At 38.4% G+C, this 14,271-nt stretch overlaps 2 protein-coding genes across 3 annotated transcripts in view; one reads left to right on the top strand and one right to left on the bottom strand.

Annotated features, from left to right (window-relative positions):
• LOC108550914 (uncharacterized) overlaps window positions 1–8,221 on the bottom strand; it is a 31,380-nt gene extending 23,159 nt beyond the window's left edge. The window contains exon 1 of one of the 2 annotated variants that reach the window (XM_017904831.1): window positions 7,758–8,221. In XM_017904831.1, coding sequence (XP_017760320.1) covers window positions 7,758–7,803 — 46 coding nt within the window. In that variant the 5' untranslated portion in view covers window positions 7,804–8,221. Of the gene's footprint in view, window positions 1–1,491; window positions 1,529–7,757 lie in introns of those variants that run through there. The other variant, XM_017904832.1, reaches the window with a different exon arrangement.
• Ror (tyrosine-protein kinase transmembrane receptor Ror) overlaps window positions 1–14,271 on the top strand; it is a gene marked incomplete at its 3' end in the record, with an annotated part of 382,334 nt that overhangs the window by 128,630 nt on the left and 239,433 nt on the right. The window lies entirely within an intron of this gene.

Here is a 14,271-nt window from a genome sequence, read left to right as displayed (position 1 = left end):
TCCTAAGCTCCAAAATTAAACGTAAGGAGGTGAGATTCTGTTTGACGTAACTTCTGCTTCAAGTGCAAAGCAGGAATCACGTCTTCGTTATTTTTAAGACCCAGAATCCACGGGAAAGGGACGGCTCTTCTGTTTGTTTCTGTAGAGATCACATTTTGCCAACATTTCCTTTAAAATATCTAATCTCGTTCAGAATGCAGACGTTCGTTATGTTTGATATGCGATTTCTTTGAAGTTCGAGAACATTCTCTGCATCTTTAATTTGGATTTATTACAAAATCAACGCTGTTTCAATATGCTAATTATTTAAATTGGAAAATCATTTTCTTGGGAAAGCAACGATTGCTCCTTTTCCCGGAATGTATAGTGAATTATAATTTTAATAGACACTTCGTCCTGATAAACTGTAATTTAACAAAATATAACTCTTATAGTTCACACAAAATCTATTTTCATTTGTTTTGTAGACAGTTTGAAAGGATTTTGGAAAAATGTAAATTTTAATCCAAATCTTGTCACTGTAATCAACTCTGTCATGGTCAGTCGATCGTCAATTTTACAACGAGAAAATCGCTATCACACACTACACACAAAGCTTCTACAGAATTTCTAGGTGATCTTTGAAATTATGAATGTTCAAAAAATTCGAACTCCAATCAAAACCTTAGTACTCCATTTTTCAGTGCTTCAAGTACTACATTACTCGTCTAAAAAGTATTCCAATTTCCTGTCAAAGTACATAAACACCAAAACGGTGTAAATTCTGATCAAAACCTCATCACCATGCAAACCAGCACGAATTCGTCAAACGAGAGGAATCCATTCCCAAAAAATATTTTACAAAGTTTTAACAAAATATAACTCTTATAGTTCACACAAAATCTATTTTCATTTGTTTTGTAGACAGTTTAAAAGGATTTTGGAAAAATGTAAATTTTAATCCAAATCTTGTCACTGTAATTAACTCTGTCATGGTCAGTCGATCGTCAATTTTACAACGAGAAAATCGCTATCACACACTACACACAAAGCTTCTACAGAATTTCTAGGTGATCTTTGAAATTATGAATGTTCAAAAAATTCGAACTCCAATCAAAACCTTAGTACTCCATTTTTCAGTGCTTCAAGTACTACATTACTCGTCTAAAAAGTATTCCAATTTCCTGTCAAAGTATATAAACACCAAAACGGTGTAAATTCTGATCGAAACCTCATCATCATGCAAACCAGCACGAATTCGTCAAACGAGAGGAATCCATTCCCAAAAAATATTTTACAAAACATCTTACTACTTCTCCAAGGTGCACAAGCTTCGAAAAAATGCAAATATCAACGAAAATCCTGTCAGGTTGCAGATCACCATTCATTTCCCTGCAAAAATCCACTCTATACCACTTCAAATCCCTTCAAATTCGCCATTTTCCTTCAGAAATGAAAGAAAGATCTGTTATTGCATTTGCAAGGAACAGATTGATCCATAAAGCTACTCACTGTCTTGCATCAGTCGCGTTCAAATTCCTTCAAACACCTTCAAACGCGTCTCCTTCCTTCGCTAAACAGCGAAATATCCGTCACTATTTTCTCGAACGACAAATTGATCCACTAACTCTACTCACTGTCTTGCATCGGTCGTGTTCAAACCACTGCAAATCTCTCTGAACACCTTCAAACACCTTCAAACGTATCCCTTTTCTCCGCGAAACAACAAAAGATCCGTCACTATCTTCTCAAACCGACAAATTGAACCACGAACTAGTCACTGTCTTGCATCGGTCGTCGTCAAACCACTTGAAATCCCTCCAAACACCTTCAAACACCTTCAAACACCTTCAAACGCGTGTCCTCGCTTCGCGAAGGAACGAGAGATCCGTGACTGTTTCCTGAAACGACGGACTGATCCACGAGCTACTCACTTTCCTGCATCGGTCGCGTTCGAACCACGTGAAACTACGTCAAACCGCGTTCTTAGATCCAAAAGAAAGCGAGTTTTCTGATCGGCGGAGCACGTTGGAGGGCGGTTCCGCCGCGACGTGGCTTGCTCCTCGAGAACGGCTCATTGTCGCGTTGTCAACTCGCGTTTTCTGACGATCTCGCCGGCGGATCGCGTTCCCCGCGTATGCTAATTTTGCTGGTGCAGTCACGTGCTTTCGCAACGCGAATGCACCGGCTTGGCGTCGCTCGACGGCGGGTATGAATGTTCCCGGCACCGGGATTTGCTTCTCTCCTGCCACTGCTATTTTTCCCGGGCTTTTTACCTGCTCTTTTGTTCCCGTTATTAAGGTATTTCGTTGTTACTGTTGCGGAGCCTGCGTCTTTGGATTTGCAATTAGGCTTGCAAATGTGGATGGCTTTTCGCGAGATAAATTTTTTTTCCCCCTTTCTGTCATTTTTCTTGCTACACGTGCACACGAACAAAGGGATTGAAACTTGTGTCGGGCTGGCTTTTACATTAATTATTTGCATTTGTGGGGTAATTGTAGTGGCATGGAAAATATTTATGTTAATTACTGTGGTATTAATATCTATTATTTATTATTTTTAATCGCTCTTATTTTATGGGAATATTTAAATTTCGAAATTTAATGGGAAAGAGAAAAATTCTCGCATATTCGCAATGTCTATTTAACGAGCACGAAGGAATTTCGAAGGAGAAATTAACCTTTAAATTTGTAATTAGCATAGATGGTGTATATGGAGTTTGCTCGAACAGGTATCCCTTTTAATTCGACTTTAATAATAGGACGACGTAAATTGGAAAATAATTGAGGTCTAGCTGTGTGGATTTTTCTTTCCTTTTTTATTTTTTTTTATTTTTCTGTTCGAAATGAGAACTTCATCTTGCTTTCAAGAGGATCGGGCAACTCCTTGCTCGAATTGAAATAAATTTTCCTTAATGCAGGCGAAACTAGAACGCAGCAGGAGCTGCTATTAGTACCTTCGCTTAATAAGCTCCAATAACGTTAATTACAGCGGATAATTACGTTAAAACTCTAATATAATTACAACGTGTCTCGCTCGTGCAATTCTGCTCTCTGTTATTTCTACGGAAAGATTTTGCAGATATGCTTTGGAAGCTGATGAGCAGCAATAATTAGAGAGCTTCTGCTTCAGGAATCGATTATAGAGATGAAACCACCGCTAATGGGTTTAAAAATATCGTGCAGTAATTAAACCGAGTAACTTGACTGAATTAACCTGTACACACTATCCAAAATTATCGTGAAATCCCAAGAAACTATTTCTTCGATCTGAAATTCGAATTTCCAAAAAGTACTTAAACATCGAAACCCCTGATTGTAAATTATCAATTATTAATTGTAATTATTTCTTAATTATTAATTATAATTAATAATTATCAATTATATTCGAAATTATTTTCAATTATTAAGCGAGTAATAAATACTTATGCTTTCTTAAAGCTCGAAATTTCTAATTAATCAGGAAAATAATAATTTTTGTATATTAATTAATTAACCATTTCAATTCAACTAGTATATTCAAATTTTTCTAATTTCTAATCATTATTATCTATCAAATAACCAAAATATGGTCATTAAAATTATCATCATTACTTAAAAATTGTATACAGAAATTTCAGCAAATAATTTCTAATTACTAATTATTTTTATATATTTATTACTAATTTAATTAACCCTTTGCACTCGAGAGGTGTGCTTCAATCACCATTTCATAAAATTTCGAAGATCGATATTAATTAATATATCAAATTTAATATAATGTAACAGTATACGCGGTATCGAAATCAAATAATTCCACAATTCTATTATTACACAATTCTTTATTTACTCTCAAAAAAATATCGTCAGTTGTTTTGTAGAGAATCTTTGAATTTCTACTCTTCTCTAGCCAAAAAATCGTCGAGTGCAAAGTATACCCTGTTCGACATAAATCTCCCGAATTTTTCATTCACCGTGCAATGGAACAAAGAAAATATTTTTCCATATACAATTCTCACAATATTAAAAACTATATTTCGTTCCTAAAATAGAAGCTTCGTTTTACAACTGCACATATTGCAAATAAATTTTAATTTCTCCTTTCCGTATTTCATATTTTCCAGTTTCTGCATGTACACGCCACGATTAAAGCAAAATTGTATATTATTTCGCATTGAACAACCCCTCACGCGAAAATCCACCCCATTGAAAGTGACTACAAACTTACCGAATCCGGGAGTACCCAAGACCCAGTCTACGCAGGGAAAATTGCAGAAGCGAGACAAAGCGAACGAATCCGTGGAACATCCATCAACCCGCGAGTCGCGGGATGCGCGAAAGGGGTTGCAAAAATCCCGCGGCAGAATTTAATATCGCGGAGCGTGCGATCGCTCTTCCCCCTGTCGCAACTCCCACTTTCCGCTCTCTCCGCGAAAAATTTCTTCCTCCCTTTGCCCGTGACTGATACCACCCCCTCGCGAGGGTAGTACCGGTAACAAGGTGTATGCAGATTCTATCAGCGAGAATCATATCCACCTGTGCCCCGTGGTCATTATCCCGTCTTCGTTTTCCTTTCTCCTCTTCCTTCTCTCCTCTCCCGGCATCTCGCGATCCTCGTTCGCCGGGCAGGTCGAAGAGGGTAGCGCGAGAGGGTGGAGGCAGGGGAGAATATTAAAAACTTTTTCCATAAAGCGTCTTCGGGAGGCGAGACGCCGTTAGACTGGGCATGAAAGCCGGTTCCTTGTAGTTTCAAGCGTATACCCGCCGGTTTTTCCGAATTAGTTCAGACGGTTTTCCGCGTTGCGCCCTCTACTTCCGTACTCCTCGCAGTGACGTAGCCAGCCGGGGGCGAGACGAGCGCGAGCGCCCTCCTTTGGCGCGGAGAAACGCGCCGGGGGAGAAAGGAAACAATGGGAATAATAAAATTTCATTTCACTGCTGGAACCCGTGTTCCTGAACCGGTTTCGATTTTTCGGTGTACTTGGTTTGCCGGTGGGGGGCATGGTAGGGTGAAGAAGCTGGAATTTGGGGGAATTTTTAAAGAATTTTTTTGAGGTTTTTCGATAAAATAATTCAAAGAAAGTCGATTCTTTCTTCCTTTTTGTTTTCAGGAGTGTGCAATAGTGTTAACCCTTTGCACTCGAGAGGCGCCTTTCAATCCCCATTTAATAAAATTTCGAAGCTCGATATTAATTAATATATGAAATTTAAAATAATGTAACAATGTGCGAGGTATCGAAATTAAATAATTGTACGTGTTAATTATTATACGATTTCTTATTTACTGCTTAAGAAATATCATCAGCCTTATGGCAGAAAATTTTCCAACTCGTGCCCTTCTTTAGTCAAAAAATCGTCGAGCGCAAAGGGTTAATTGTATTAAATCTTAGAATTTATATGGGAATTAAAGAGCAATATTTATGGGATCTAGGGTGTCCCAGAATTCGCGCAAGATTTTAATTTTGCGCCATTTGTGTGGGAAAGTGTTACCAACGAAAGAAAAGGAACAGCATGGCAGCTGACAATTCATGGTTATTAAAAATGGAATGCTACACGAGAGAACAGTGCGTTTTCATTGTTAAACAATATTTACAATTTTTAATTAAAAACCTGTGTTCTCTGTGAATTTTGGAACACCCATTATATGGAAGCCATACAGGAACTTGAACAAATGTAGTTTAAAGTTTAATTTTCCATAACAGTTTCAATTAGAAGTTTTATATAATTTCTTGGAATGTGAATATTTTAGAATGTGCTAGTAATGTACATTAAATCCCAGAACTTATATGAATGACAAGGAGTAACATTTATGGGATCTATATGGAAACCATACAGGAATTTGAACAGATATATTTTTAAATTTAGATTTTCCATAACTGTTTCAATTAGAACTTTTTCAGAACTTCATCTTGCCTATTTTCGAAACTTCTTTAACAACGATTTTTAATTACTGATAAATGGAGGATGAGGAGATGTGAGTAGTAAGGTGTGTAGATAGCTATAGGGTGTATTCACGAGAGGAAGCGAGCTAGAGCTATTGATCTTGGAATTTGTGTCGAGTGGACATTTGTTATTCCTTTTGACGAGTGTAAAAGTTCCAAGTGTTAGGCCCTTTTCCTTCCTACCCTGTAGGTGTTTAGAGGAGATGTAGAACTAGGGCAGTGTAAAATCTTGCGAGAAGCGTTGATTTTGCACTTCAATTTAGAACTAGGCCACGTAGTCGTGGAACAACCCTGTAGGGTGTATGATGTTTGCAAAAATTTAAAAGGGTGAGTCTTCAATTTTGTCGTCTTCTAGAGCCACAATTAAAACCACTTGATTTATTCAGTGGAACATCTATCGAAATTAAATTTTAGAATACTATACTAGACTAGAAATAATAGACCATGCAGAAATAATAGAATAGACTATGCTAGAAAAATAAATTCCATGATACGTACAAAAATTGATCGCCCACCCTGTATATTAAATTAAATTTTTATTCGAATTCCTAGTTTGTTTTTGCATCGAAATTTTGCGGGGATGAAAGAGAAATCTTTCTCGTGGAAAATGTGCTTTTAATTGCGTAAATATTTTATTTGTAACCGGTGACTGAGGAATAATAGTTCGCAAAGTTATACTGTCAAATATTTGGAGAAACACAGCAGGCGAATCGATAAATGCACGATGACGTAATTGAAAGGTTAATTGGAAATATGTTTGCGAGCACGAGGGTGGGGCTAATTAAGGAAATTGGATACGTAAAGGTGATTAGGAATGCGACCGAATGCGTAACAAATTAATTGGGGAAGATATTTAATTGGAGGAAAGTTCGTCAAAGCTAACGATGGAAAGAAACAAACTTGTATAGGCCAATGAGCACGCGATGCGAAACACTCGAGGAGTTAATTAAAGGTGCATCTCTAACTACCAAGTACCATCAAAAGTAGAACATCAAAATTGTCTGTAACGATCAATTTCGTCGCTCGAGAAAATAGTGGAAAATCTTAAAATAACTCGCGAACAAGATCCAAATTAATTTTCAAAGGAGTAAGAAATCGAGTCGAGAATAAAACGAACATTATCCCCGTCCTTCGTGGAAAATTGCCAATAATTGACCATGAAAAGTTATATCAAAAAATAATAATAATAAAAAGAAAAGACTGAACTTAAAAGTCTGAAAGACAAAATTCTACAAAATTCACAAAATAAGGAATCAATTAATATATACTACTAATAAATTATATACTACTTTATATACTACTTCTTTCATACTCCTAATATATACTAATAAATTAACTAAATTAAACCTAAAGGACTAAAAGACAAAATTCTACGAAATTCCCAAAATAAGGAGTAAATTAATATGTACTACTAATAAATTATATACCATTTTATATACTACTTCTTTCGTACTCCTAATATATACTACGAAATTAACTAAATTAAACTTAAAGGACTAAACAACAAAATTCTACGAAATTCCCAAAATAAGGAATAAATTAATATACTAATACTACTAATAAATTATATATTACTTTAATACTACTAATATATACTAATAAATTAAGAATATGCTACTTAAAACAAATAATAAAATGTGATAAAAGAATAAAAATATCTGCTACTACAGTTAAGAACAATTTTCTTCCGGTCCGCCTAAATTACTATACCCCCATAACGATACGTTCGTTATACTGCTCGTAATAATTCCGCCACCTTTCCATTACGCTAAAACGACCATGGTATCTTCTCCAAGAAAACCTTTATATTATGCAATTATCTCGAAGCGTAAAGGAAAAAATCGCCTTTCGAACATACTCCCTTTTTCTTCGCCTCTGCTCGTTCCCCTTTCTCTTCTCTGCATCGTGTCCCTTTGCCCATTTCTCCATGCCAGACCTCACACCGGAACGCCGCGCCGCGGCCGCCGCGCGAACTACGCTGGTTCACGTCCGCTCATTTACGTTCGACACACGCGTCGATCCCGACGCCTCGGGATTATTCTCTCGCAAGTATCGTTAAACAACCGCGCGAGCTATGCTTCGACAAATAAGATCCTCCTGTGGTGGCATCCAGAGCAGTCGTCTGCACGATTGATTTTCCTCGAGAAGAACGTAAGGTCTCATTTTATCGCGGCGAAGGAGCTGGCTAACTCGGTCTGATGGATCGGTGATCTCGGGCAACGTGCAAGCCATTCGTCTCTCGCGACGTTGAAACAGAGCCACCTTGTGGCGCTCGTCGTCCTTGCTCCAAATCCCTCGATCTTGTTCCCTGGCGTTACACGAGTCTTCTAATTATTTTTATTTTTATTTTTATTTTTATTTTTATTTCCTTTATTTTTTCTTTCCCATTCGTACCGTTATTTCTCATTTTTCCTTTTTACTTTCTGACGTCTTCGGGTAATTACTTCCGCCATTCCTCGTCGATGGCGCGGTTGCTCGAGAGATGAATTTTTGCGGAGGCTGGGAATCGATAAGACCCCGGTTTTCTTCTCTCCTTCTCTCTTATTACTCTTTTATTAGCTTTATTACTTTATTACTCTCGGCTAGTTATCCTGTTTTTCCCTGGTTTTTTTCCCGCGCCTTTCTTTAATCCTGTTTCTTTTCCTCGCAATTTTCTCGGCCGTCCGAAGTATGATTTTCCGCAGACAAGGTAGCTTTTCCGCGGAGAAGTCGAGTCGAATTTCCACGGTAATTATCGCGAAAAGGTTTTCGCTCGCGCGAGAATTGGATCGCGAATAGCTTGCAAATAGGCTGTCGAATTATTCAAAGTCTATTAATTTTCAGTGCAAATATTTATGCTCCTCTTATGATTTATGAAAGAGCTAAGCTCGCCGAGGAATCGTTGACTTATGTAATCACGAAGAAGTCATCTCGATCATTATGTTCTTCCAAACACTATATATTTTGAATCGCATTAAAGCACACCGTGTGTTTACGCGCCGTTAGCCGGATTATTTTACAAATTTTACGATTTTCCAGAGGTAAAATCTTGCACCCGGCAGTAAACGCTCCGCGAAATCCATAAATTTTCTTTCACGCACAACCTGCACGATCTTAAGTACAGTTTCGAGAAGCTTTACGTTGCATTCGAGCTTCCCGAAAGGCAACATCGTACGTTAATTTTGTATTTTCGTTCGCATAATTTCGCGGAAAATAAACTTTCAACGAAGTTGAAGCACTATGAGGAGAAAAATAAATCACTTCATTTTCATATAGCTAATGGAATATTTTTAAAACTGACCTACGGATATTCTTTAAATTATTTCAACCCAATTACATGAATTATACATCCGTCACTGCTTACCAAATTTTTAACACAGTCGAATGAATTAATAGTACATCAAAAATACGCTGTGTGAATAAATTCCTTCGATTTTCACTAAAGTTGACACTATTTTCCAGCTACCTCTTCATTATATTGTCTTCCCAATTCAGAGTAGTTCAGAGTTCACAGAAATATACCAATGTGTAACACTAGTAAATTCTTATCAGTTTTTGACGTTTGAACACTCGCGAACAGTCTCACAATCGTCGAAATTAAATTGGCAACGATTAAAAGTTGATAATTAAAAATTCGAAAAATTAATAGCAATTAATAATTCGCCTATCCCCCACATGGACAGTGAAAAATATTCCTCTAGATTCTTCAGAATCCTCCAATCCTCGTCAAAGTGTCCCTCTAACTTCGCGATAGATCACTGTGCATTCTGATGGCTATAGTCCTCGGGATTTGCTCTGATCCACGATGCAGACCGCAAATGGTCGTCAAAATGCAGCAAGTGGATGAGAACGTTCGAAAAGTGGCGGAGAAGCGTGTCGTTTTGAGCCTCCAAGCAAAACTAGTTGGTGGATGGCAGCTGAAGCCCAGCAGCCCTCTGCTTCTTTCTCCGTCGCGCGCGCGACTATTTAAATCTTTTGTAGTAGCTGCTGGCTACGATCAGCCTGGTCGAAGACTCTGTCGTCACGTGGCGACGTGGTCGCTGCTGGTGTCCATGTTCCTCAGGGTGTTCCGACCCGGGGCTCGCCTCTGAGGTCTCCTTAGGGTCGGGCTTCGCGGCTTCTTGGCGGTTTCGGCGCTTCCGAGTCCCTTGGTCGAAATTTCCAGTCACGGACAGACTTTCCCAAGCTTGCAACCTCTTCCCCTCTCTTTGTCGAGGTTCTATGCAGATTCTATGGAGATTCTGTGGACATTCTTGGCGATTGGCAGAGATCCGTGCCTAGTTCCTGTCAGGCATCCTTTTTTGGCCTCGTTGCTCGGTCCCAGCTCCTATCTCTGTCTTCCTCCATGGTGTTCCGCGATTGTTTTCCTCTGAGTAATAGATGGAAGTAAATAGGTAGCTGTGTGTATTTTCCTTGGGACGTTTCGACTGTATTTTTTTCGTGTTTTTCGATAGTCCGAGGGGAGCCTCTCGCCCGAAGCCTCCAGCCAGCGCTAGGGTTTCCTGGGGTTGGGTTAGTCATCCGTGTTACTCTTGCGATCCTCTCGGCTATTATTTACCAATTTATCGCGCGTCTGCGGAGATCTCTGCCCGAGAATTTCTTGTACTCTTATTTTTCATCCTGCACTTGCTTTTATCGAGAGGAATAAATACAGGCGTCTGTGTTTTCTTTGCTACGTTTAGTTCGTACCTCTCTAATCGATACATTCCCTCCTCGGAATGCCACATTTCGCGAATATATCTTCTTTATCCCGTAAGTATTCCCTTGTTTGTTTCGATTGCGGAATTTTTTCTCGAGAACCTGTTTTTCAAAGATGGGGTCCGTATTTTTCTTTCTCACCAAACATATTCCTCGGATTTCATAGCAGTTTGCTAAAAAAAGCCGGGTCCTCTAGGGCAGGAATTCTCGGTGATTATTTATGGGTCGATTCGGATGTTTCCGTTTCACAAATGGACCATCTACCATCATCTACGGAAACCTCTATAAATTAGCAATTTTATCTTCTTCGCGTTTACTCGTCTTAACCCTTGGCAATCCAGAGGCGACTCTCGGTCGCCATTTAATCAGATTCTGAAGATCGTTATTGTTGAAAATAAGATACGTCTTAACGTATCGAATAGAGAAAAATTATTCTCTCAGGAGAAATAGTTATATCTTTGATCGCGCACAACTTTGCTGATGCATGTACGTCACATATTACAACATATTACAACAAGCGCTATTGCGACGATTGCGATTTTTCGACATAAAATTAAACAAGCGCTATCGCACCGTTTAGACTTCTTCGCACTCGATTAAGGCAAGCGTTATCGCGAAGATCGGGGTTTTTCGACCTTTTCGAAGGCCTCAAGCTCTGCTCGAGACTCAAACGATTAAACTATGCGCCGCAGAAGTTCCCGGAATGTGTGAAGTGTTTACTTCACACGTTAGATAAGAATTAGGGGAACAGGACGAGCTGTAATCGCGTACCCCTTTTCTTCACTCTAGTTTTCACTCTCTACGCGAAATAGTCAGAATACTTGAGATGTACCTCCCTTAGGAGAGAATAAAGATAATTATAAAATACAGATAGTTATTTATCCCAATAATTATTAATTAATATCTGGAATTTAAAATTGTCCATCGAAGCTTGTAATACCAAAGTAAAATAATTCTACGTCTTATTGTTAATTTGCAAAAATTAATTTCCTATTTACCGTTTTGAAAATATCCTTAATTTTATGGCAGAAAGCCTTCGAATTACTATGTTTCTGTAACGAAAGGATCGTCGAGTATCGAGATTACCCTGCCTCGAACGTTGCTGCCCGATTTCAACCCTTAACTTTGATTTCTGAGATTCGGTGGCTGGTTGGTATTCGATGTTAGCCGATAATAACCGAGAAGAGAAATAAATTTCCCGGGGTCTCGGGTTTCATCCATAGCGATGGCTACCGTGACGCAAGACCAGGCCTGGGCCAGAGACACGTACGAAAGAAAATACGCGGCTCGTACGATGACGAATCGTTGATTAGGACGCGGCGTGTTTCCTTCGCGCTGCAATGTAATCTGTCAAGCGTTTTAAAAACGCCTGAAAATAATCCGGCGTGACGCAAGGGGCGTCTGGCGTTCGCCTGACGTCGAAGAACAGACCCCTTCGGAATTGCGAGATCCGTACAGGTAGAAATAGCATGACGATGGCGAGAGAGGGGTGAGACAGTGACGAGTACGTGGTACAGTGCTTGGAATTAGATAACGATGGATTTTTGGTGAGAAAATAGCCGCGAATTGGACACAACGACGTCATTCTTTGTGGATCGATGACGCTTAATAATTCGAATTATCAGTGGATACTGGGGTTGTGCGTTTTGCCGCGTGAATAACGTTTCATTACTTGCTTCAGGTATTTAATATCTTTCTTGAGCTAGAAAAGTGTGAATGATTGAATAAAGGTGATGGTATAGTGGATAAAAGTCGGGATAAAATGGATTCGTGTGATTCGTATTGGTACCTGGTATATAATACTGTTGGATGACTAACGATTCCTTGACCCTTAGTCACTAGAAGGGCCTGACCAATCTGACCAAAACGCAGACAAATTTTGCTTCTTCTTTCAGACATGTATGTAGCAGATCACGACTGTGACAACATCTTTTGCGTGGATATGACTGATAGAGTAGATAATAATTTAGGGTAATTTACGACGGGGTCTGAAAGGGTCTACACGTGGTGGGAGCGTTTTCCGACTGTGGGAGACAACTCAAAAGATCCTAGGTCAGAATTGTGACAGCTTTCCTCTTGTTGGATGACTAACAATTCGTTGGCCCTTAGTCACTAGAAGGGCCTGGCTGATAAACGCAGACCAATTTCAGAGTCCAAAAACGATTGACTCGTTCCCACTTTCGCTAAGAGCCAATGGTCATCTTCACCCCAGCAAAAACTGACATTATATAAGCATCCACAAAATTTGCGAAAAGACAGTTTCAATACAGTTTTCAGTTCAGTAGTCAGTTCAGTCAGTTGCAGTTTCAATTTCTGTTTTGTTTTTTCCTCTCCATCGACTTGTATCTTCCCAACGTAGCCTTGTTGCTAGAACCCGTATTGTATATTGAAATCTAGGTTCCAACACTCTTACAGTTAATGCGAAATGCATTTTGTATTCTTAGAATGAAAAATGACGCCTTGTCAGTCTGCCAATTCGGGTCCTTTTTCTGTTACAACGGCTTTCGCTTTATTTTTGGCAGTATTTGGCAGAATTTAGAGAATTGCCTGTTAAAATCATTCCAACGTGGTGCGAAAGAAACTTACGGGACACACTGATGTATATACATTCTGCATCTCTTTCACTAAGGGCCAATGGTCATCTTCACCTCACCAAGGACTAACATTATATAAGTAGCCACAAAATTTACGAAAGGTCAGTTCAGTTCAGTGTCAGTTTTGTATTTTTCCAACGTAGTCCTGTTGCTAGAACCCGTATTGTATTTTGAAATCCAGGTTCCAACAGTACTATACATTGGTATATAATACTATAGTGAGACGAGGGTGGCGGGTGGATTTTTGATTTGGATTTATAGTGAAGAGCAAAATTAAATCTATAGTTGATATTTGATATTTGGATAGTTAGGTATAGTTTGAAGTTTGCGAGGAAAAATCGTAGAATAATATTTCTGAGGCCAATAATAAGGGGAGAGTCTTTCACACCCCTAAATTCAATTGTTACTTAGAAGTTTATTGTGTTTAGAAAATTGTAAAAATTCTAACGCTGATAGTCTTCTTAAAAATTTTATTTCCAATTTTTGCAAATGAGAACCCGTTTTTATTTTCTTTTGTGAATGTATTGAAGTAGAAATTAAATCTAGGGATGTGAGAGTGTTGATGTAGTATATATTCAGTTTTGCTCTGCATTATATTTTGTGAAATTGTCTCAAGACAGTAGTAATGGCTAAGTAGTGTGGCTTGAGTTAGGCTATCGTGTGGCAGAATTGATAGTAATTGTAGTGAAGAATGATTTTGTACGAATTTTTATTCTGGAGTAATTTGGTATAGGTGCATTGGTAGAAGTGGTGATTAAATTAATTAAAATTATAAAGGAAATGTATTTTTGAAATTTTTGCTTCGAAGAAGACTGATTTTCTAAATTCATTTGACTGTATTTTTTCAAATTATTCACTTTCTAGATAAATTCTACTATTTTCTGTGAATAAATTGTACGTGTTAGTGATTCATTAGAATAGCTTTTAGCGAAAACCAAAAACTCGGTTGGAATATTGAATTACATGAAATGATGAAACAGTTCTCAATAACAGCTTATAATAAAGCGTGAAAAGCGTAACATCCACCTCAAGAATTTGCCATTGACTCATTGTTCTAGCTATGCGAAAGCTCTTGAGAATACTCTCAGTTCGTAGAATCTG

Source organism: Eufriesea mexicana, unplaced genomic scaffold, assembly GCF_001483705.2.
Source record: "Eufriesea mexicana isolate 0111107269 unplaced genomic scaffold, ASM148370v2 scaffold3377, whole genome shotgun sequence".
In the NCBI taxonomy this organism is placed as follows: Eukaryota; Metazoa; Arthropoda; class Insecta; order Hymenoptera; family Apidae; genus Eufriesea; species Eufriesea mexicana.
The sequence above is the reverse complement of the archived record's forward strand: the minus strand, read 5'-3'. Positions and strand labels throughout refer to the sequence as shown.